Source organism: Copadichromis virginalis, linkage group LG2, assembly GCF_057382275.1.
Source record: "Copadichromis virginalis isolate Kocher_CV1m ecotype Utaka linkage group LG2, C_Virginalis_male_GT1.1, whole genome shotgun sequence".
Taxonomy (NCBI): domain Eukaryota; kingdom Metazoa; phylum Chordata; class Actinopteri; order Cichliformes; family Cichlidae; genus Copadichromis; species Copadichromis virginalis.
Window position 1 is genome coordinate 20309497 of NC_140619.1, and position 25189 is coordinate 20334685.

Below are 25189 nucleotides of genomic sequence, written 5' to 3' on the forward strand. Positions count from 1 at the left end.
TATATAATGTATTTCAAGTCTGCCCATCAAAGAGTTTATTGTTTGAAGTTGAGAAACACAAGCTATTAATGCTAATTAAGCTACTGTTAGTGTTACTACATTTTATTTGTTTAGCATTACATATCAGTTGGCCATAAGTGAGTCTTCGTGTTTCTCTCTGTTTCATTAGTGCAGAATTTTATGTTCTTGGTAAATTTCGCCATTGTCTCCGAAGAACACCACAGACAGTGTTTTCTTTTGCTTGGTGCTCAACATGACCGCGGGCATGAGGAGGAGGCTTGGTTAAGGGAAAGGGTGGCGCCGAGGGGGCGGAGCGGCTCCCTTCTCCGGGCGGCGTCAGCAGAAGAAAACGGGACAGAGGGGCAGAGCCAGGCCGACAGAGAGATTGGTTTCCCCAGGTGATTTTGCCCCATCCGCCGACTACAGGTAAGCACAATGAGAGTTTCAGGGCGTTTTCTCGTGACTAATGACAGGAGGTAAAGACTTTTATGCATCGGAAGAAAACAATTTAAAACTCACTGCGACACATCAGCTGTCCGTCCATTCACCTAGAAATCACATTTTACAGCTTATGTGGGGATGCTTGTAGAGACTGTATTCAATAATATTTTAAACATATGCTAAAATACGCAGTATTTGTGGGTTAGATGGCTCATGGTATGCACACATGGTAGTTAAGCAAAATGTCACCTTGTGTATTACTTTTATTCTTATTTCATGACTTTGTCTTCTTGGAATACTATATAACTTCTAAGTTGCGTATATTATTACAGCATATTGTGCGTTACTTGCAGCCTGTCTGATAAAACTCCCACTCAGGCCTCAGCCACACCGTTAATAGACGTGAAAGTGGCTTTTTCTTTCAGTGAGTGCTAGAATGTGATTGGCAGACGGTGCAGCAGCAGCGGCCGGACGAAGTGCGTCGTCACACTGAGCATGTGCCAGGCTTTATAAGCTATGAACATCATTCATGTGCGCGGGCTCTGCCTAATCTATCTGCAGTACAAATTGCATGCAGACAGCCAGACTTTTACAGCGGGCTGCAGTGCTGTTCAGTCAGTGTCACGTCTCACAACAGAGGGGCAATTTTGAGGTGGTCGGTTTGTCCAAATAATAGTCCCCCCCCCCCCCCCCCCCCCAACACACACACACACACACACACACACACACACACACACACACACACACACACACTAATAATAATACTCATAAAAGGATTTGGATTTATTGGCAAGGACACGTCCATCTGAAGGTCTGATCTTCCCAAAGCAGTGACACCTGGTGGCGGCATGATATGTACATTTCCTATAAACTGAGTATTGTGAACGAGTTGCTACACAATTAAAATGTTTAGATCATAATACGATATTTTCGAAATAATCCGAATCACATTTTTTGCCTTTAAAAGCCTAAAAACCTGTGAAATCTAGCTTGTAAAATCAAAATTAGAAAACAGCAACACTTTTTAAATACCTCTATGCTGTTTGCACCAGTTCAAAGCAGTAGTGTGATGTGCACATATTTGGGCTGGTTTGCGTTAGGAGAGATGCTTTTCCTTTCTTTATTCAAATAACCGTGGGTATAGCTAACTGCCGTCTGATCACCACTGTTGTCTTTTTAAAGGGGCATTTTTGTTTCTAGTTTTTATAGAGATATTAGAAGGCTTGTATTCAAGTGCCTGTATCCATGTGTATCTGGTTGAGAAACCACTGTTTGCATATTCACGCTCAGCTTTGCCTGTTAATTTGTTTGTCATGCTGTAACATGATCAGGGTGCGTGAGAGATTTTTGTTTCAAGAGATGCAGCCCTAATAGGAGCTCAGTTTTTGGAAAAAAAAAACCTTATTGAGTGAGAAAACTGTTAAAACTCATTTATTATATAAATATTTTTTAATAAATGTATTAATATAAATATGTATTTGTATGCATGTAATTAATTTCTAGTTCAATTTCTGTTATTACCGCAGCCCACCTGCAGTACCTGTGTGGTCCACCAGGGCCCCACACTTTGATAGTCACTGGCCTATTGGATGGCTGTACGAAATGATCCCTAATAACATTTAATATTTTTGGTATCATTGCTGGAAAATTTCACATTGAAAATGGAAATTGGTGCCAGCTGCATATTTGGAGCCGCTCTGCTGGACAACCTGTGTCATTACAACAAGCTTCTTGTCTTCTATTTCTAGCTGCTTTCAATAATGATATTAGTGTATGGCTATTATACCACTCAGGCTCTATGCTGTCATGTACACTGACATGCCATTTCATTAGTTACACCTGTTAAGTACTGAGTTGGACCCCCTTTAACTTTCAACGCTGCCTTTATTCTTCATGGCATATAGATTCAACAAGGTGCTGGAAGCGTGCCTCAGAGATTTTGGTCCATATAATAATGGATTGCATTTATATAGCGCTTTTCGGGGCCCTCAAAGCGCTTTACAATTCCACTATTCATTCACTTTCATATTCAAACACTGGTGGAGGCAGCTACAGTTGTAGCCACAGCTGCCCTGGGGCAGACTGACAGAAGCGAGGCTGCCATATCGCACTGAAGGGCGAACTGAAGCACTGCAGCCAGTTCAGTCACAATGCATGCATAAGAAATCTGCATTTTATAAGCCTTTTATGGTCATTACTCCTGATGCTCTGTGCGATGTGTCCGGAGTTGGTACGCAGCACTTACACGCATCATTTGCCTGTGTAGGTGTCAGGTGTCTCACAGGTGTCGGAATGTCAAAGTCTTTCAGTGCCGAGGAGATGGCGGAGATAAAGGAGGCCTTTAACAAAGTGGGTGAGTAAAAATGTGTGTGTTTGTGTGTGTTCGTTCACATTGCAGAAAACTATGAATTAGCCACTTATTTTTGACTGTGTGGTGTACATGACTGTGAAAAGTGCCTCTTTGTGCACGCCTGTGTACGTGTGCAGGATCTGGCAGACAGAAGCTTTGATACGCCTACATTCCCGTTATTGTCTAAAGCAGCGATCCCCAACCCCCGGGTCACGGACCGTTAGCGGGCCGTGAGAGTTTGGTACCGGGCTGCGAGAGTTGAAGCTCAGGTGTGAAATTGATGATTTTCAGGGTTTTTAACGCTAACTCGGTTTCACTGGGTCTTTTTTCCCATTTTTTTGGTACCAGGCCGCACAGAAAAAATAAAAAACTTACTAGTGCACGATCAACTGTCTTTTCTTTTAAAAATAATCTGAGTGTTACTTCCCATTCACAAAAGACCCACGAACTGCTTTAAAAGCTTTAAAAGTATGTTCGAGACATCAACTACTTTGGATAAAAGTCATGGCAGAATATTCCAAGATTGCCACAACAGCACACACACACTACCTGTGTGAAGCGGGGTTTTCTGCGGTTCCAGCTACCAAAACAAAATTGCGGAGCAGGCTGAGCATAAGCAACACACTTCAGGTGTCATTGTCTCCCCTCTCATTGATTTAGCATTATGGTGAATTATATATTTTCATGTTCTTTATAAATGTTTTGTAGTCATGCGTCTTATTTTGAAAGAAATATTTACGCGTTACCATAGCGACCAGAGAGCATTAAGGGGCAGAGAGGAGGATGTTACTCTCAATGTTGTTGGTGCATTTCAGGAGGACGCTGCTAATAAAGTTACACAATTACACAGTGAATTTGCTTATTATTAATAAATTTATAAAATAGCACAGTTTTTGTCTTGGTCGTATCATTTTATTTGGTTGTATTTATCTGCGACACCTTAAAGGCCGGTCCGTGAAAATATTGTCTGACATTAAACTGTCCGTGGAGCAAAAAAGGACCGCTGCACTAAAGGAGCAATTCAGTAAATTTTACTCCAGAAAAGTTGGAACACTGTGTAACGTAAGAAGAGAAAAGAATGCCATGATTTGCACATCATTTCAATGGAAAATACTACAGAGTAAACATAAGCTGAGACTTTAGGGCACTGACTCTTAGCATGTCACAATGGCAGCACTTTAAATCTCGCCCTGCATATCTGGAAAACTGTAAATAAAGAAATAAAGAGTAGAAGTTTAAGCTTAAGTAAAGTTCTCTTTCATTTCCTGTCTTGACACACCACGTGTAGATGCGGATGGCAATGGGTACATCTCCTCCACCGAACTTGGCAATCTCTTCCGAGAGGTTGGCTGTCCTGTCCCGGGATACCAGCTCAGACAACTCCTCCAGAAGCTGGATCTGAACAACGACAGCAAAATTGAATTATCAGAGTTCGAGGCTGTAGGTAACACTAGTTAACTAACTGTAGTAATTCACAGCTTTACTAACAGTTTACTCACAGCAGCCAAAAAAGTAAACATGTTACATAAAAATCTGTTTATATACTAATGTACTGTAAAGAAAGGCAAAGTACCATAACATATTAAGTGATAAATGACTTATATTGGTTAATATCTTGACAAATATACAGTAACCATGGTTTGATTGTCTGTAAGTTAGCGTGTGTTTGCATATATATTCAGCTCTTTAAGGAACTCAAGGACGACCGCATAGCCCAGAGTTTCAGGAAAGCTCTCAACAAGAAAGAAGGCATTGTAGCCATCGGGGGCACCAGCGAGCTCTCAAGTGCAGGAACTCAACATTCGATCTCTGGTTAGTAACGCCATATATAATATGTGTGGTGTCACCGCCTGGTGGAGTCAGAGAACTCTCTGATCAAACAGCCTCAGGTTTTAGTCGTCGCAGAAACAGATCTGACACTTGGCTTTGTCGTATTTCAGAGCAGGAGCGCTTCGCCTTTGCCAACTACCTCAACTCGGCTTTGGAGAAAGATCCCGACTGTCAGCACGTTCTCCCCATCAACCCCAACACCGAGGATCTGTTTAAAGCTGTCGGAGATGGCATCATGCTCTGGTAAAGCAGTTTTCTTTAGACGCTGTTTGTCACGTTCAGGCAGTGCGCTAAGATGCTTCCCTCACGCTCACTGTTTCAGTAAACTCATCAACCTATCTGTGCCTGACACCATCGACGAGAGAACCATCAACAAAAAGAAACTGACTCCTTTCACCAAACAGGTCAGTTGGTTCCCTTTCACATCTTAATCGTGTGCTGGCTTAATGCGATTTAACCCTTGACCCTTCATATCCTACAGGAGAATCTGAACTTGGCTCTGAATTCTGCTTCAGCCATCGGGTGCCAGGTCGTCAACATCGGAGCTCAAGATCTGAAGGAGGGGAAACCTCATCTAGTGCTCGGGCTCCTCTGGCAGATTATCAAGATAGGGCTGTTTGCCGATATCGAGCTGAGCCGCAATGAAGGTGGAGCACAGATAGATTTGCAGATAGATTTGTCTGTGGAGAGGGAATTTTGCAAACATGCAAAAAGTAAAACACAATTTAAAGGGGACCCATTATTTGTTTTCCTATATTTTCTATCATTTCACTTCCTGGCCACAAAAAAGTGACTCACTGTAAAATGTCACATTGACCCGCCTTTAGCTCTTCACTAAGCTTATGCAGTGTCACTACATTTACTTCTATCCAAAGCTGCACTGACTTCTTTGACAAAATCTGAACCCTCTGTGACAGTTTGAGCCCAGTGAATCCCAGATAAAAAGGAGAGTCCCAGGATCAGAACATGGAAGTTTATATAGCAGTTGTCCTTTAAATACATGCTGGAGTTTAGTTTAGGCACCAGAGTCATTCCTCTCTCTCTGTATAGCTATTGCAGCGTTGCTAGAGGAAGGTGAGAGTCTGGAGGAACTGATGAAGCTCAGTCCTGAAGAGCTGCTGCTCCGCTGGGTCAATTTCCATTTAAAGAAAGTCGGGATGAAGATATCAAACTTTTCTGCTGATGTTAAGGTAAGAAAATGTAACCAGTCGCTTCACTGTTTGCTATTAGAGACTGAATCCTTATTTGATCTTTTACAGATGTTGGGTCACAATTAAAAAAAATCACATTCTCTTCAGGGTAATATGCCTGTGACAGTATAAACACTTCATTCATGGGTTGTAGCTCTGACACACGGGCGTTTGAATAGTTGCTTAGATTAAACATTAAACTAGAATATTTAAATGATGAGGGCAGAATATGCACAAATAGTCCCTGTGAAACAGAAGAACGTTTGTTTTCCACTCATGGCTCTGTTTGAGTTCACATATCTGATATCGTCATGTCAGGCTAAACACAGCTACCTGCTTTTCTCTGAGCTTTCTCTTCATGAGGGACAGCCAATCAGAGGGAAGCTGGCTAAAGGGGAGGGACGTTTTAAAGACAGAGGATAGTTTGTTTCAGGTAGAGGATGAACTGATTGTCTCCACCAAAGCCCAGCATAAGCAAAATAATTATAGGTCAAATTAAATAGATCAGCGGTCCCCAACCCCCAGAGTCGTTTGGTACCGGGGCGCAAGAGTTGAGGCTCGGGTGTGAAATTTATGGTTTTGGGGTTTTTTTATCTTTATTTTGTATCGTATTTATCGTTAACTCGGTTTTCCTGGGTCTTTTCCCGTTTGTTATGAATAAATCTTCTTTTTTTGGTACCGGTGCTGTTTTCATTTTGTTGTGCTTATCCGCGACACCTTATCCGCAACATAAACTGGTCCGTGGTGCAAAAAAGGTTGGGGACGGCTGAAATAGATGTTCAGTAAAATATTAAAAAGCAAAGGCAGGTTGGCTCTGCAGTTGGCTGCAATTAACTGTATTCTGCTTTCATATAAAAATTTGTAAATGCACTTTTATTTTTGCACACATTTACACACATTAAACACACATTTACATTTATTTTGCATGAGTATTGTCACATATTGCAACAACACATAATGCTATTGAAATCAACCCTGAATAAATGAATAAATGTCACTCAAAATTCATGTTTACTCTCAAAATGCTGACTTTAACTAATCAAACTACGCTAAGTACAAGTAGAATATAAATATTACATTTAATTGAATTTTACTCCTTCATGTTTGTTGAGGGTGAAGAATCTTTTTTTTAGCGCTGGGAATAAACATGAGCGCAGTCTGACACGGGTCTGTCTCTGCCTTTGTGCACTTCTGTTCCCACGCAGGACTCCAAGGCCTACTTCCACCTGCTCGAGCAGATCGCCCCAGATGGCAGCAAAGAGGATGTTCCCCATGTTAACATTGAAATGAGCGGTCTATATGTGAGTTTGCTTGAAAGGCAGCATGTCGTTTGCGTTGTAGATTCTTTGTTTGTAGTGCTGTTCTAGTCAGGCCTAACCCTTCATACACACCCTGCATACACACACACACAGTAGAAAAATGCCCCAGTGATGTCAGAGAAAATGGTTCAATTTCTTTATTTGAACGCTTGAAAACTGAGAACTAATACAGAGGATGAATCTGTCATTTAAATACATGCATATCACACGCCTCTGTGCCTGTGTGTGTGTCACAGGAGCAGGATCTGGTAAAGAGAGCAGAGTGCATGCTGCAGCAGGCCAACCGTCTGGGCTGCAGGCAGTTTGTCACTGCCACCGATGTTGTGAGTGGAAACTCTAAGCTCAACATGGCCTTCGTGGCGACCCTTTTCAACAAACACCCGGCTCTCACTAAACCAGAGAACCAAGAGTGGATTGTGGAGAGTAAGCATGGATGAGCATTTCCTTTCTCGCTCCTGTAGTCGCTGAGGTAAGATCCTGTGGCTGACTCTGTCTTTCACGATCTCCAGGTGAGACCAGGGAGGAGAGAACTTTCAGGAACTGGATGAACTCTCTCGGCGTCTCTCCAAATGTTCATCATATCTATGGGTCAGTGTGCGATCTGTACCGTTTAGCAACACTCTGATATGTATTTTACATGTGCATGTTCACCTCACACGCCACTGTGTGTGTGTACAGTGATCTGCAGAATGCCATAGTGATTCTGCAACTTTATGAAAAGATTATGGTTCCAGTGGAATGGGACAAAGTCAATCGCCCTCCATTCAAAGCAGGAGGAGGCCACTTAAAAAAGGTAAATACACAAACTGCTTCATTCAAAGAACAGTTTTTAATAAAAGATGTTCACGTGGAAACGACACATACACATTTAATGGGTGTGTATGATGCTCATTTCCAGCTCCATATATTTATGCCTTAGATTGGGTCTTGGTGGAGCACCTTGTTTTGTTTCACACTCGACACACATTCTTCCCGTCTCTTTAAGACAACCGTTTTCTTATTGGCTGCCCCTCATACAGAGACAGTCTAGTCAGCAGATGTATGGAGCTTGTACGCTGACAGTCTAAGCTTAGGTGATCATATTAAGGACATCTTACTCACAGCGATGACAGCCATGAATAGAAAAACTGTCTTAGTGTTTAGATCAGCCTGAAAGCTGAACTTATGACTCGTGAAATATATTAAAAAATGTTGCAATGTGTAAAACGTTAGTAAAAACAGAATGTATCCAGAATGTATCCATCCATCAACAACATTAACAAATCTCATAAATCCATATTTTACTCACAGTAGAATTTAGAAAAAACTGCATCTACAGATTGACCTTTTTAGTATTATTATTTAAAATGGTAATCTACTCTTTTTAAACATTTGATATGTTTTCTACTATAAATTAAATGTGGCTTTTGAAATTTGCAATGTTTTGTTTGTGTGCGTGTAAAAACTAGGATTCCCAAAAAAGTTGGGACAGTGTATAAAGTGTAAACAACAAGGTGCAGATCCCAAAAATGTCTTTCTGCGCACTGCAGATTGAAAACTGTAACTACGCCGTGCAGCTGGGGAAGCAAAAAGCCGGGTTTTTCCTGGTGGGGATTGGTGGACAGGACCTGTACGACGGAAACCCTACTCTAACCCTGGCACTGGTGTGGCAGCTGATGAGGAGGTGATTTTCTTTTGATTCCTATGTTGGGTTTGCAGTACAATCGAGGACAGATAGGGGGTACTGCTGTTTCAGGATGGAAACCGAAAAAGTCAGAGCTCTCTCACCAAGTTCATCGAGTTTAATGCACTGAGCTGTTATGATGAGACACATCGGTGCACTGATGATTAAAAACAACGGGACTTATGGGAAATATAGTGCTCAGTAACGAGGCTAATATTCTCACATCCACATGCAGGTACACGTTAAATGTCCTCAAAGACCTTGGACATGGAGAAGTTGCTGGAGATGATGTGATCATTTCCTGGGTCAACAAGACTTTGTCTGGCGCTGGCAAGACTTCCTCTATAAAAAGCTTCAAGGTAAAAAGTTACACTTTGCCAGAGAAAGTATGCATTCATTACACAAACTAGCCAATTACTAGTGTAATGTGAGATATTTTCACATGTATATTCTGTTTTGTCATTGTGGATTATTGCTTGTGAAGAGTGAAAGACCAGCTGTGGATGTGTGATGCTTGTGTGCTCTTCTGTTTAGGACAAAATAATCAGTAGCAGTCTGCCAGTTCTCGACCTGATTGATGCCATCCAGCCGCAGAGTGTCAACTTTGAGCTGGTTAAAAAGGAAAATCTGTCAGAGGAAGACAAACTGAACAATGCCAAGTAATCACCTCTGCTGCTCCGTTTGTTTCCAGTAGTTACTGGGCTTTTGTATTTCATTACATTGCTATCTAGAACCTTAGCTGGCAGTGGGGCATTCTGATTATTACATCAACGTTGTGATGATGAGGTGATACACTCTAATTACCATCCTTCCTTTCTCCAGGTATGCCGTCTCCATGGCGAGGAAGATTGGTGCCAAAGTCTACGCCCTGCCTGAAGACCTGGTAGAAGTCAACCCCAAAATGGTGATGACCATCTTCGCCTGCCTGATGGGGAGAGGGATGAAGAAAGCTTAAAGGAGACACGCTTGCACCTAAAGACAAACAGACACACGTGTAGTGGGCATAGATGTACTGCGTTGTTGTTTTATGTGGTTATTCTGAGCTAACCAAAACAGAGTGAATCCAATCTGAGTGTAAACAGTAAAGTGCAGTAAAGTGGGACTTCTTTAACGGCTACATGATATAAAGGTTGAGGTTTGGTTTGGGGCTTTTCTTTGGATCTCATTTTTACGATCGTTTACGAGGTGATCATCGTCTGTGCTGCTCGCTGAGATGAATCTAATAGAGCGCTGACTATCACAGGGTCTGAGCCATGCATGCTAGGACTGTGCGAAGGGGAAACCTGTTAAGAAAATATGAAATTGTGTCTTTATGTTTGTCTTTAAGTTATGACACGTGGCAAATATTCAAAAACAACTACTTCACATCTCACATAGAAGCACCTAATGCTGCCTTTCCTCCATTCCTGAACATATTTAACATTTTCTCAGCTGCTTTTTCCTCTCAACTTCCCATGTGTCAGTTATTGTTCTCGAGCCATAATAATCTTTCATATATATGACCAAAGCTGTGCTACATTATAGGCAGATAATATATTCACAGAATATAAAACTGAAACCTGTTTTAACCTTCAATGTCTATTAAATGCTTTGACTAGGATTTTTAACCCAGAACAGCACATCTGTAGTGCTTTTTTCTAGCGCTTTGTCTGTAGACGGTCTGTTCCAGCATAACACTTGAATTCAGTAGCTCTGCTTTTGCTGCCATGATGACTGCAATAAACAACCTCAAAGGTTTAGTCCTGGATTAATTTAAAGTCATGCGAGCAATACTTTCAATGTGTTGTGTGCACAATTACGTCTGTTATGGTAAACAATAAAATCTTTTTTCATATATTATCTAGTTTTGTGTTCTGTGTGATTTGTTCTGTTGCCGTTTCAAGCGTGTTATTGCAACAACCACACATTTACTTACTGAACAGAACCAATAGCAGTCATTCATTTCCATTTCCTTAAATATTATTATTGAGATTTTGCTTCCATCACGTAGCAAATAGCACGATGTTATATTTATTTGTATTTAGCAATTAAAGACTGTTTTACATTTAATTGATGGCACAGCTGAGGCTACTCTGAATTTTCTTGGTCTACTGAAACAGGATATCATGGATAAATGTAAGTTTCATTTTTAAGAGAACTCAGACTCCTGACAGGGACTAGAAAGAGAGAGCATATTTCTCCTGTTTTGGCTTCCCTTCATTGGCTTCCTGTTAAATCCAGAATTGAATTCAAAATCCAGCTCCTCACATACAAGGTCTTAAATAATCAGGCCCCATCTTATCTTAATGACCTTGTAGTACCATATCACCCTATTAGAGCACTTCGCTCTCGCTCTGCAGGCCTACTTGTTGTTCCTAGAGTATTTAAAAGTAGAATGGGAGGGAGAGCCTTCAGTTTTCAGGCTCCTCTTCTGTGGAACCAGCTTCCAGTTTGGATTCAGGAGACAGACACTATCTCTACTTTCAAGATTGGGCTTCAAACTTTCCTTTTTGGTAACGCATATAGTTAGGGCTGGACCAGGTGACCCTGAATCCTCCCTTAGTTATGCTGCAATAGACGTAGGCTGCCGGGGGATTCCCATGATGCATTGAGTTTTTCCTTTCCAGTCACCTTTCTCACTCACTATGTGTTAACAGACCTCTCTGCATTGAATCATATCTGTTATTAACCTCTGTCTCTCTTCCACAGCATGTCTTTATCCTGTCTTCCTTCTCTCACCCCAACCAATCACAGTAGATGGCCCCGCCCCTCCCTGAGCCTGGTTCTGCTGGAGGTTTCTTCCTGGTAAAAGGGAGTTTTTCCTTCCCACTGTCGCCAAAGTGCTTGCTCATAGGGGGTCATATGATTGTTGGGTTTTTCTTTGTATCTATTATTGTACGATCTACTGTACAATATAAAGCACCTTGAGGCGACTGTTGTTGTGATTTGGCGCTGTATGGTAAATGGCCTGTATTTGTATAGTGCTTTACACGTCCAGTCATCCACCCATTCACACACTATATAAATAAAATTGAATTGAATTGAATTATACATACCAGTCATTTCTTTTGTGTATGTGTGTGCTGCTTAAGTATTACATCAAAGAATTGGCTTTAACTTCAGTCAGTCTGCTCAGCAAACAGCAGCAGGTTAATCCAAATCTTCTACTGGGTTGGGGGGTGGGGGGTGGGGGGGTGGACTCATGCTTGAGAAACTTTGAGATGATCTGAGCTCTGTGACGTTGATCGTTATCTGAAGATGCATACACTGTGGTTATAAAGGGATGGACATGGTCAGCAACAGTACTCGGGTAGGCTGTGCGATTTATGCTCAATACTCCCAAAGTGTGCCAAGAAAGCATCAGCCCACACCGTTACACCACCACTACCTGCCAGAAGCACTGATAGAAGGCAGCATGAAGTTGCAGCAAATAAGCAGACTCATCAGAGCAGGCAACCCTTTTCCAATCTACTGTTGTCCAGTTTTGGTGAGCATGTGTGAAATGTGGCATCAATGTACAGTACTGTTTTTACCTGACAGGAGCGGCAGCTGGTGTGTATTGTGCTGCTGTCGCCCATCTGCTTACATTGTTGCCCATTCAGAGGTGCTCTTCTGCATGGCTTGGTTGTTTTTGAGTTACTGTTGCCCTCTTGTCAGCTTGAAGCAGACTGGCCGTCTCCTCTGACTGCTGGGATCCACAAGTTATTTTTGCCAGAAGAACTGCTGCACACTGCATATTTCCTCTTCTCTCTGTAAACACTAGAGAGGGTTGTGTGGGAAAATCCCAGCAGATCACAGACCAGCCTGTGTGATACCATCAACCACGCCACATTTAAAGTTGTTTAAATCACTTTTCTTCCTCATTCTGATGCTCAAACCGAACTTCAGTGTGTTTCCTGTACAATCATGCCAAAAATTCATTGGGTTGCTGCCCTGGGATTGGCTGATTAGATTCACATTAGTTGAGCAGTTGGTCCTAAGAAAGTGGCCATTTTACTTATGTTTATATTTAGGACTCAAGGACTAAAGAAGTTTATTGTCATTTCATATGGTGTTACCCAGCCTGAAACAAAATGCTGTTTCTCACCAGCCTCTACAGTGCAATAAGCAATACAGTTTAAAAGAATAAGTTTAAAAAAGAGCAGTAAAAAAAGGCATAAATAGCATAAGATCTAAGTTCTAAAACAAACTCCAGTCACATGTCACATTCGTTTGGGTAGATAGCAGCAGTCCTTTCACAGAAGTCCTTTCACAGATTTAATATAATGATTACAAATGATTTCCATAAACTTTGCAGAAACTATCAGGACGCAGTTACGGCTGGCTTGTAAGGCTGGAACACAACAACCATTTACTCTCTAATGAAGGTCATAGTCATCAATCCATTCATCCATTCTGCTTATCCTTATCAGGATCACGGGGAGGCTCCTGAAGCTCATATATTACCCAATATTGAAAGCACAAAACCAAAAAGGAACAGCAACCTAACACAAAGGCCAGATTGCTGCTTTACGAGGGACCGTAAAGGAGCAGAAAGAGCCGAGGCAGAAGCCACTATACTACATCTATCATCAGGGGGCGGGTCCTAGGCCTCAAAAACACGAATCACAGCCAAATGTATGCACAGACAAGCAAACAATAGCAGTGCTAGCGATCCATAACCTTGTTTTAACTAATTTTACATACAGCCTGCTTTGATCTTAAGTGGGCCGGACCAGTGAAAATCTTTCTGTCAGTGTGAAGACTTTTAGCTAAACACTTAATCCCTGAGATGTCTTAATATTGTTATTGTACATGTACAACAATTAGTAAATGCTTTTTAAAATAGAATAAAATTGTAGGTTATTATGTGGCAGGTAGTGGAAAAACTGTAACTTTTTCCATTGAATTGTTTATCTATCTATTTGGTGTAGTGTGAAAGTCTTTGTCAACAGCAAATCTGTCAAATTTATGAAAAAACAGTTTAAAGTTCAAAATCCATGCACTCCTTCACATTTTCCAAAGCCTTCGAGCTGCCCAGGTTGGAATTCTTCGCTGAGCTGATTCTGGTCCCCGGGCCTTATGTTTGATGCCCCTGAGAGTGTTAAATACAAGTTCAGAGTTATCTGAAGCAAAAAGGAGCTAAGCTGTGATTTACAGACAAAGCATTATGTTAAAATGTGTTAAGACACTGATGGGAACCGACATTATATTTGATTTGCTATTTTGCTAAAATGACAGGCAGAATCCATCAAGGGTTTAAGTGATGTTTTCAGTGGAGGCAGCGTGCACAGTAGCATGACCTAACATGGGTGGAATGCAGGTAGCATTAACTTTATTGAATATACAGCAAGGTGACTATCTCCAGGCTTAAAATGAGCAGGAGTTGTTTTTGTGAAACAAAGGCTTAAATATTTGCAGCTGTCCTGCAATATAAGAGGGAAAACTGGGATAGGTCAGTTGAGCTTCTGACAGGTTGTTAATGTGTCTGCAGTGCGGTGTATTTGTCATCACTGCAGCAGTGGAGCTGCTATCATGATTGAGAGGCAGCTGCTTCACTTTCTAAATGTGTGCTGGTAATAACTGAGCCAATTACACGTGACACTCGATCCCAGAAATGACTTTTACCCTGTAAGGCACTCGTGTTTTCTGTCATTTTGAACAGACATGTCAACATCCCGTCACAACCAATCAAAACACATGGTGAAAACACGTTTTTGGATAGATGGGTATATTTTTGTGTTGTTTTGTAATCCATCTGAACAGAGCTGAAATAGTGCAGGTGCACTCACAAAAATCTCTCTCAGTAATCAGCAGAATACACACACACATGCACAAAGACACATTTCCAGATCAGAGGCCACTTCAAACGAGATTCTTGAATTCAGATGAGCATGCTGGTGAAAAGAAACACACACATATATGCACGTACACACACAATTTGCAATTTAAACGATGCTTTTTTCCCCCCCGAGTACCACGTGATTGTTCCTTTTATCGGTTACATTTGTTCACTCCATCCACCGTGTTATGTGTGTATTGCACTCGAGTCTGTTCATCGTGTCTTATAGCCTGTAAAAGACGTTGAGTTTTGTTTTGTGTTTTTTGAAAGAAATAATACTTTGGCGAGATGCACAGGATCTGAGCTGATGGACTGACCACCTGAACGCTGGAGCATCAGAACAGTTACCAGGTTTGCTGAATGGATCACTTTTGCATTTCTGTCTCTCCCTCTTATGATCTGTTGTCATAACTACTGTACAGCTTGTTGCTATGTCATCTGGTTTCTGTGGTGATGCTCGACAAAGGATGACCTCGTACTAGATGACCTTCCATATAAGTGCGATATGTGGGTGTGAGTGTGCACGCGTGAGTGTGTGTTCTGACACATATTCTGACGGTGCTTGGGATCTTGGGTTGGGTACAGTCGACCTGGCTCCATGTGTGTGTTTTGTTGTGTTGTGTTCTTTTCGCAGTGAACAAAATGAAAATGACTTGAGTGTTGCTGTGTTTGCGTCTGTAGGATGACGGGTCTGGTTCAGGATTCTCACAGGCTGTCTGTGAAAACATGGACAGAGGAGGAGAGTGACCGAGCTGAGAGCACACTTAGCAGGTACACACACACACACACACACACACATACACACACACACACACAGGTACAGGTATTGTTACAGTTTAGTTGATGCTTAAATCCGTATTCTTTCTCATGGCCAGCAGGGGGCGACAACCGTGATAGCAAAATTAGTCCAAGTGGACAGAAGGATAATCACTAGTTTCAAGTTGTTGAAAGCTCTACACACTGTTTGCTGAGTTACATGGTTTGTGTGTTATGTGTTTTGTATGTGCATGAATACACAGAGGACAGTCAATATGTGACGACACTTCTTCAGAGCTACAGCAAATGGCAGCCATTGACAGGAGAGATGCTGGTTCCCAGAATTCCTTTCGGGCCCGAGGGGCTCTGTCCAGGTATGATAGCTGATTTTCAGATGATAATGGAGTAAAACAGTACAAGAGTGAATGTTTTAGCTGGATACAACCACAATAACAAAACAACAATACAACCTTGGTCAGAGGGCCCGGTGGCGCCAGTGTCCGGCAGCCTCGCCTCTGTCAGTGCGCCCCAGGGCAGCTGTGGCTACAATGTAGCTTGCCATCACCAGTGTGTAAATGTGTGTGTGAATGGGTGAATGACTGAATGTAGTGTGAAGCGCTTTGGGGTCCTTAGGGACTAGAAAGGCGCTATACAAATGCAGGCCATTTACCATTTTACCATAACATTTTCTGCCTGTTTGTCTTCAGGATAGTCAGTATGGTGATGACCCTGAGAGAATGGGCGCAGAAGAGTTTGGCTGAGGAGACGGAGCGACCGGATTCTTTCCTGGAGCGGTTCAGAGGCCCTGCTAACATGGACATACAGGCGCCGCCCAGCAGGTTCAGCCACAGCCGTACCGGCTCAGATGCAGATCACGAAATCAGATGCTCCAGACGCACGTGAGGAAACTACAGCTAACATGCAAACAGTGTGAAACTTCAGTTGATGCTTACTGTCTGTGTTTTGGGTTCTCTCTGTCAGGAGAAAAAAGTGTAATATTGTGGTTTTATCTCCATCTGATGACGCGTACTATTACTGGCTGATGGTGATTGGTGCTGCAGCCTTTTACAACTGGACCCTGCTAGTTGTCAGGTAGGGAGCTGACATTGACATAGCTTCCGCTAATACAAACGGTCAAACTCCCTCTCAGAAGCAGATTCCTGTTTGTGTTATTACTCTTACTAACACGTCTCTGGGGCAATGACATGTGTCTGGAATAGCAGATTGATATCATTTTTGTCACTTTGCTGTTTGTATTTCTTTAGGGCTTGTTTCGATGAACTCCAGATGAGAAATGTGCTCATCTGGCAAGTGCTGGACTACACCTGTGATGGAGTCTATATCCTGGATATTGCTGTTCGGCTTCACACAGGTACTCTGATAAGTTTCCATCATGAAACAGACAAGAAACTACTGAACATGAAATATTATGACACTGACCTCTTTTTTGTTCCTGATGGAATCTTAATTCAGGTTTCTAAAAATCCCAGAAGTGGGACATTGTATTTACATTTATTATGTACATCAAGGTTTCTTGGATCAAGGCTTGATGATCAAAGATGTGCGCCGTCTGAGAGAAACCTACATTCGAACGTTACAGTGTCAGTTTGACATCTGCTCCATTCTTCCAACTGACCTCTTGTACCTGATTGTTGGAATCGGCTACACTCCGCTTCTTCGATTCAACAGACTGCTGCGCCTGCCCCGTCTCTTTGAGTTCTTTGAGCGTACAGAAACACGAACGGGTTACCCCAATGCTTTCCGCATCTGTAAACTGATTCTGTACATCCTGGTCATAATCCATTGGAATGCCTGCGGATACTACAGCTTCTCCAAAATCCTGGGACTGGGCTCTGACTCATGGGTTTATCCCAATGCGTCTGACCCTGAGTTCGGCACCTTGTCACGAAGTTATATATACTGCCTATACTGGTCGACCATGACGCTGACCACTATAGGAGAAACTCCTCCACCCGTTAGAGATGAAGAATATCTGTTCCTGATATTTGACTTTCTGGTAGGTTTATAGCTTACTCAAACCCTATACAAAAGGTGTATACTAGTTTTTCCAGTCTGCTAAAACAATTACTACTGGTATTTCTCTCCAGGTTGGTGTTCTGATATTTGCCTCCATTGTGGGTAATGTTGGATCCATGATTTCTAATATGAATGCAACAAGAGCAACCTTTCAAACACGTGTAGATGGACTCAAACACTACATGCACTTCAGACATGTCAGCAAGGTGCTGGAGCAGCGTGTCATCCGCTGGTTTGACTACCTTTGGACCAATCAGAAGACAATTGATGAACAAGAAGTCCTCAAGAGTCTGCCTAATAAACTGAGAGCTGAGATAGCTATCAATGTTCACCTGGACACACTTAAGAAGGTAAAGACCCATATCTTACCCTTTTACCTCACTTGGCAAAACTAGTCAAACGATCTGAAGTTCCTAAATGTTGCTTTTGTGTCTGTTTTTGGACCTAGGTGCGTATCTTCCAGGACTGTGAGGCAGGCCTCCTTGTAGAATTGGTGTTAAAACTCCGACCGCAAGTTTTCAGTCCTGGAGACTACATCTGTAGAAAGGTATCACGTTTACTGGTTTACCTAACTGTATATATGCAATAGATAGAAGGGCTGTACAACGTCACTGTCCAACAATTCTGCTAAAATTTACAAAGCACATACACAAAAATAAATTCATTAAATCTTTCTTCGACTTTCTTACGCCTTCTCCTAAACTGTTTGGTGACTGGACCTCTGAGGCAGATGAGACTTCCCTCAAATTCCTTGAGGCTCTGGATGTGGTGGGGCTGTCCTGGTTGACATGCCTTTGAAAGTTCGCGTGCCTTTGGATAAAAGAAATGGGGGCTGGTTTCCCTTCAACTTCACTTGGATCCCAGCCTCCCTAGCAAGGTCTATGCCAGGGTGCTGGAGAGGGAAGCCCACTTTTTAGTCAAACCTCAAATCCAGAAGCAACAATGTGGTTTTCTTTCTGGTTGTTAAATCCTGGACGAGTTCTTTTCCCTCATAGATATTTGAGGGTGCATCGGAGTTTGCCTAGCCAGTCTAGATGCGTTTGTGGTCTTGGAGAAGGCATTCAACCATGAACCAGTGTCCTGAGGAGGATGTTTGGAAGAAAGGGGGATAGGACCTGTTGTTACAAGCTATTGGATCAAACACAGAATTTGCTTGTGCATGCATGAATCCAGGGCTGTACATGCATGTGCATTCTTGTACAAGCAAAGCATTACAACACTTGTAAAAATAACAACACCCCCCCCCCCCCCCCCCCGAAAAAAAAGCTCCATATCATTGCCAATAGCCAGAAACTTCATAGGCACATGTACTTCTTGGTAGCTGAAGCTAGTAACATACCTAGCAATACCCGGTTATCAAGATAGTTGTCATAATTCTCTTTATACAGTGTTGCTGTTAAAAATGCTAATGTATATTTTTTGTCTGTCTTTTTTATCCAAGGGAGATGTGGGTAAAGAGATGTACATAATTAAAGAGGGCCGCCTGGCAGTGGTTGGGGAGGATGGCGTCACACAGTTAGCTGTTCTGACCGCAGGAAGTTGCTTTGGTGAAATCAGCATCCTAAACATCAGTGGCAGCAAGATGGGGAATAGACGCACGGCTAATATTAGGAGCCTTGGATATTCTGACCTGTTCTGCCTTTCCAAACAAGACCTGATGGATGCGCTACAGGAGTTTCCCCATGCCAGGGCACAGCTGGAGCAGAGGGGGCGGGACATCCTGATGAAGGAGGGACTTCTGGAGGAACTGAATGTGTCTGCAGGGGAGGAGTTGGAGACGAAGGTGGAGAGGCTAGAAACCAGTCTTGATCGGTTGCAGGTCAGTACTGTTATGCTGAATATTGTAGCTGGTGGTCTTGTTTCTCATAACACAGTTTCTTGCATTATGGCTCTTTGTTTTTGAAAAATTAGAATGACTAATAACATTGATGTTACTTTCAGACGTGTTTGGCCCGTCTGCAGAGTGAATTCAACTCATCCCAGCTTCGACTGAAACAGCGAATAACGGCCCTGGAAAGCAACATCCCCACAGCAGCAACTGGCAGCGGCTTCCTGTCAGATGCTGACGGCAATGAGAGTATTTCTGGTGGTGACAGTGTGCGAAGTGAAATTACCTTCCGATTTTAAATAATGTCTTAAATTAGTTTTCCTGAAATATTTAGCATAATTTCTTCTTAGAAGTTTCTTTTAGTTTGAAGCTTTCTTAATACCACTGAACAGTTGCTCACACCTTTATGATTAAATATATAGATAAAATTGCCAGTATACAGTAGAGTAATGCAATAAATAAACAATGCTTGAGAGAGAGAGAACCTAAAGACGAAAAATACAGCTGACTTATGTCCTAATTATGTCTTAATCTACTATTTGGCATGCATTAAAGGTACAGTATGTAAAATCTCACCACTACACGTCAGCAGATTGCGATGTGAGAATGTAATCAAATTGTTTATCAGAGGGAAAGTGGGATTTTTAGGACACTTAAGCCTCACATTAGCTGGTATAATGTTAGCTTATGTTTTGTTGTTGTTGCATTTTTTAGTGGCTTTTTGTTAGCTGTCTGAAAACAGCAGGTTTGCATGCCTAACCTGCTGACACTAGCTAACTGTGACAGTAATGAAAATGTTTAAGCCCTAAATTCATTTAAGGACATGAGGCTTGAGGCGAGGAGGAAGAAAATGAGGTGCAAATGAGGAAGGAGAGTGGGCAAGGGTGTAGGAGGTGAATGGAGGCATAATGAGAATGAGAACAATTTTGCCACTGATTTCTAGCCACATACATAAAAAGACGATTACAGCGATGTCCACTTTGGCCACTGTATTTAAGATTTGTGTGACAAAAAGGCAGCTTCCACAAAGCCACTTTGTATTTTTCATGGATTAATTATGAGTTTATGAGAATGGACCAGTTTGTTGGTAGACTTAATTCAGCTATAAGTACAATAGTAGTTTTATGTTAAATAACTTAAAAAAAAAATACTTACTATACCATCAAATCATCTTAAACGTAATCACATAAGTGTGAAGGTTTTTCTGGTCATGTGGTTGGTTTGGTTTGTCTTTGTTAGTATGCCTGTTAGCAGGATTTTTCCCATGGAGCTTTTATCAGTGGTGGGCCTTGCTCCAACTTAGAAATGATTAACTTAATCATCTGAAAAAATCCTCTTGTTCTCAAGAAATAATAATACATTTGGATCAGATATCCTGGGGATTCAGTTCATGGTGTGGAGGGACTTTCAGCCCTGTAAATGATTTCAGACTGGGTCCCTCTTATCTACATTATGCTATCATACAGTGTGCATTTTTAGTTTATGAGGACTCCTGCTGTTCAAAGTGTTCCACTGATCACATTTTCTGTCACAGCCCATTTCCTTTCATTTCATTTCATCCGCTCTAATTAAAGAGATTAATACAGAGCATGTCTTTCATCCTTCTGTCTAAGTGATCACAGATAAAACAGCATGAGTCATTTTATTATTTTCAGTGTTTTTAGCATGCAGTTTAGTCTATTTCTCAGAAACTCTGAAAAAGTATGAACAATTTTGTTATTAAACGGTATATTTTTAACACAAATACTGAACATTTATTAACAATAAATTACATCATTTGAATGCATTCTTTTATACTGTGTGTGTGTGTGTGTGTGTGTGTGTGTGTGTGTGTGTGTGTGCGTGCAAGTTAATAACGGTGTCATACCCATTATAACATGGTAACTGTATAACTGCAGTCATGTCAGCAACTGATTTTAGAGCAAAGTCCAACACTACATAGCTGTGAGATTTCAGGAAGTGAAACGGGGAAAAATCACTGTTGAAAAGCAGGTAAAAAAAACCTATTTAAAAACAATTTATTTGCCTCGTTGTTCTTTTATTTTCGCCCTTCACTGTTAATCTTTATCTCTCTTGTCGCTGCGTTTCTCTCTCGCTTGCATTTGACTTCATCTTCTTGTTTTCCTCTGCTTTAGTTGCACTTTTTTCTTCCTGCCTCTGATCATTGTAGTCACAGAACAAATAAATAACGAATGATTATGATTGAAATCACATTTTTTCTTCCTTCAGAATCTTTGAACGTGGTCTTAACCAAGTATGCTTAGGTCATGCATGTGTATACAGTAACACCTGTAGACAGTATGAGTATTGCTGAAAATGTGTTAATACATAGTGTTTCTGACTCATGTCAAAAACTGTTTAGTTCAGTACAATTCACAGTTTTCTGTTGTGTTTTATTATTTATTAAGATTAAAAGACTGAAACACCCCATATTCAGATGATTTCTTACGGGACTAAAATTAAAGTCTTCCTCAATGAACACATTCATCCAAGGGTGATTAGGGATGAAGGACCAGAGCATCTCCAAAACTGTGACTCTTGTGGGGTGTTCACGGTCTGCAGTGGTCAGTATCTACCAAAACTGGGCCAAACAAGGAAAGACTGTGACCCAGTGACAGGATCATGCAAAGGCTGGCCCATGTGGTCCAATCCAACAGACGAGTTGCTGTAGCTCAAATTGCCAAAAATCGTGATCCTGGTTCTGGTATAAAGGTGTCAGAATGCACAGAGCGTCGTAGAGTATAGGGCTGCATAGCTGCAGACCAGTCAGGGCGCCCATGCTGACCCCGTCCACTGCTGAAAGCACCAACAATGAACATGAGAGCATCAGAACTGGACCATGGAGCATTGGAAGAAGGTGACCTGGTCTTCATTTGGATGGTTGGATTTGTTTGCAGCACTTACCTGAAGAAGGCAATCCAGCGTAGGCAGTGTGATGCTTTGGGCAATGTTCGGATGGGAAACTTTGGGTCCTGCCATCCATGTGGATGTCACTTTGACACATACCATCTACACGCTTTCATGGAAACAGTACGCCCTCATGGCTGTGGCCACTATCACAAAGCAAAAATGGTTGAGGAATGGTTTGAGGAGCACTGTGCATTGACTTGGGCTCCATCTTCCCCAGTTTTAATCCAGTTTAATCATCTGTGGGATGTGCTGGTCAAACAAGAACAATTCATGGAGGCCCCACTTTGTATAACTTACAAGACTTCAAGGATCTGTTGCTTACATCTTGGTGCCAGATACCACAGCACACCTTCAATGGTCCATACCTCAACCATTTAGGCCTGTTGTGGTAGCATAAGGGGAACCAACAGAAAATTAGACAGGTAGTCAAACTGTTACATCAGAATATTTAAAAGAAGGTGGGTGGGTGTGGGACAGCTCTGTGAACATACTGGGGACTATGCCAATTATAGAGAATCATCTAGAATCATCTATACTTGAAGATGCCATTGTTGCCAAAAGTTGTTTTTAACTATAAGGTCTGTACTATATATAACAAATGGAATATTTTAATCTTTATTATGAACAAACTGATAAAGGACTACAAAATCTATTTGGCTATGATTGTTGTGGATAGATTGATCAGAGAAAATGAACTGAATTATTTTAAAAGGTTTGGAGCATATAAAAAAAGAGTCTAAAGACATTCAGATCTCATTGCATGCGTGTACCTGTACTTGTATTTTAGGGATGGACACCAGCTTTCTGGTGCTGTGCATGATGCTGGCAGCAGATGTGACACCAGCTTCTGCTACAGCAAATGTAAGAGTTTTACTGCATTTATTCTTTTTTTGTATTCACTAAAGATTGTATACAGATTGTATACAGTGTAATATTGTGAAAAAAATGTTTTTTTACTATTATACTTTTTCTTTTCTTATCTTTAAGGCATGCCTAAAAAAAACATATAGAAATCTGCCACTATAGATGCGGGTTGATATAACAGACTAATAGTTTTGCTCTGCAGTCCATGCACCTAGATTACTTACACACCACCTAGTGGTCAGATGTAGAAATGCATGGCATAGAAATGAGTCAGTCATGTTTCCTGCTGATTTTATGACCCCGAATAATGGTCTTGGTCACATTTTTTTTTTAAATCCAGTACTTTTGTTTGTTACTTGCCTTCTTCTAATTTTTTGGCATTTTACATTCATGTGATCATTTTACAAGCTGTTTTGATCTTTTATCCATCATTATATGCAGTTACTTTATTTATCTAATGACATATTTGTTTATGTGCGCTCTAGCCAAGCATCATAGAGACCCTCATTCTGGCCACTTTCCAGCGTCCCTGGCTCTGGGGTCTCTATGTCTTTGTTGTTGGACTCCCCATCGTTCTCTTCATAAGCTTCATGTGGCCAGACAAGGTACATTATACTTAAGAGTAGTTTGGTCTTCCAGAGAAATACGACAGCTCCAAAAAAACCTAAATCTTTAACTGTGTGGTGTGCTTGCTTACAGAGGTTTGGTCCCCCTGATCAACCATATTACTATAAGAAGAGTGATGAGGATCAATCAGATGACCTTGAGCTCTCACCACCAAGGAAATCGATAGAAAAAGGTAATTTATTATTATTATTATTATTATTACATGAATGCAACAGAAGTAGTCTATTTCTACAACATGAAATTTAAGATATGTAATGAAGAAATAAGTAAAGCGTTATCTGAGCTCTTAGGCAAAGATCTTGTGACATTAATTACACAGTGTTTGGAAATAGCTAGCTTATATTTTCTTAAAATTAATTCAACAGCCCTTTAAGTTCCTTTGCATCATATTAATTGGGCAAAATTATATATATATATAATTATATACAATTTCCTATTTGTTTTTTATTGGAACCAGACAGTGATTATCTAATTTAGCTAGTTTATAACAATTTTTTGTTTTTTTGACAAAGTCTAAGTAGGATTGTTACTAAACCTGCGGCCGGCCATGGAAACTGTTGATGAAACTTTTTGTCTGTTTCTGTATGTGTATCTAGATTCATGCACCAGAGCAAGAACCTCAGAACAGGAAACCCAACAAACTCACAAGAACCTGCTGAGAAGAAAGGCTAAGGAATGAATGGCATCCCCTTACTTAGGCAAACTAAAAAAATGAATATAACCAATGTATTCGTATTTAGTTGCACATATATGGGTCCTATCATCACCCCACAAAACTGCTCAGGAATTATACAGAGGAACACGAAAGCTAACCTGACACCCCCTCCCACCAACTCACTACATCTGCAGGATATGCTGCAACAAGCTTGATTCACAGAGGCCGAAACCCACAGTTAACTGGACATAACATATGCCGTGTGTTGGGAAATGACACATTACTGCAGTAACTAAGTACTTCTATATATCAGTTCCTCTTGCCTGCTGTGTACATAACTGGTTCCACCAAAAAGTATACCTGTTTTTGAAGCTATGAACTTGAGTCATAAAAACTAATAAAAATTTAAGATCACACCAGAGGATTTTTTTTTAATGTTCATCTTCTACAGTCTTTGCTTGATTCCTGTTTTGGCTGTTACAATTGAACTGTACACTGGCATTAGAGGAAATAATTGCGTTCTTGCTAGAAAATAAGTGAGAATAAATGTCAGTCTGTCCATTAGCCAGTTTAGCTTAGCACAAAGGCTAACTTCTCTATCCAAATGCTGCAACATTTTCTAAGAAACATATTTAAGATTACTACCTGTTATGAAGTTTACTTTTACTTGTGAGTAAAAAATGAGAACATCTGTTTGTCACAACAGCTGTACAGATTCTCAGTTGATATCGTGCACACATTGCTTGAGAGTTGCTTGTGATACAGCCACCAGTAATGAGGGAAAAATCTATTCTCCAGTTAGAAGCTGAGTGTTTCTTTGCTGTGACTAGGTGAAATCAGATGCAAGAGTGTGCTACATCCAAGGCCTGTTTATGATTGCCTTGGCCACTAGCTGATTGCTGTGGTTGCCTGTAGTTTG

The 25189-nt window shown here is 41.2% G+C and overlaps 3 protein-coding genes across 3 annotated transcripts; all 3 read left to right on the top strand.

Moving 5' to 3' along the window:
• Positions 1 to 322: 322 nt before the first annotated feature.
• LOC146717202 (plastin-3-like) lies at positions 323 to 10632 on the top strand. Its single transcript, XM_085472873.1, has 16 exons — positions 323 to 426; positions 2708 to 2794; positions 4080 to 4231; positions 4474 to 4603; positions 4732 to 4864; positions 4944 to 5025; positions 5103 to 5268; positions 5672 to 5811; positions 7017 to 7112; positions 7367 to 7553; positions 7640 to 7718; positions 7809 to 7923; positions 8660 to 8793; positions 9029 to 9152; positions 9328 to 9452; positions 9616 to 10632. Exons 2-16 carry the CDS (start codon positions 2734 to 2736, stop codon positions 9746 to 9748), a joined length of 1857 nt encoding a protein of 618 aa, XP_085328999.1. The 5' UTR covers positions 323 to 426; positions 2708 to 2733; the 3' UTR covers positions 9749 to 10632.
• Positions 10633 to 15275: 4643 nt separating this feature from the next.
• Positions 15276 to 20990, top strand: LOC146717203 (cyclic nucleotide-gated cation channel-like). The gene is made up of 10 exons (XM_085472896.1): positions 15276 to 15364; positions 15613 to 15723; positions 16057 to 16248; positions 16331 to 16441; positions 16615 to 16721; positions 16879 to 17366; positions 17458 to 17736; positions 17835 to 17933; positions 18828 to 19205; positions 19328 to 20990. The coding sequence occupies exons 1-10, from the start codon at positions 15276 to 15278 to the stop codon at positions 19511 to 19513; spliced, it is 2040 nt and encodes a 679-aa protein (XP_085329022.1). The 3' UTR covers positions 19514 to 20990.
• An 83-nt stretch (positions 20991 to 21073) lies between these two features.
• Positions 21074 to 24681, top strand: LOC146717204 (calnexin-like). Its single transcript, XM_085472884.1, has 5 exons — positions 21074 to 21206; positions 22912 to 22985; positions 23474 to 23593; positions 23688 to 23787; positions 24212 to 24681. The coding sequence occupies exons 2-5, from the start codon at positions 22914 to 22916 to the stop codon at positions 24292 to 24294; spliced, it is 375 nt and encodes a 124-aa protein (XP_085329010.1). The 5' UTR covers positions 21074 to 21206; positions 22912 to 22913; the 3' UTR covers positions 24295 to 24681.
• The last annotated feature ends 508 nt before the right edge of the window (positions 24682 to 25189 follow it).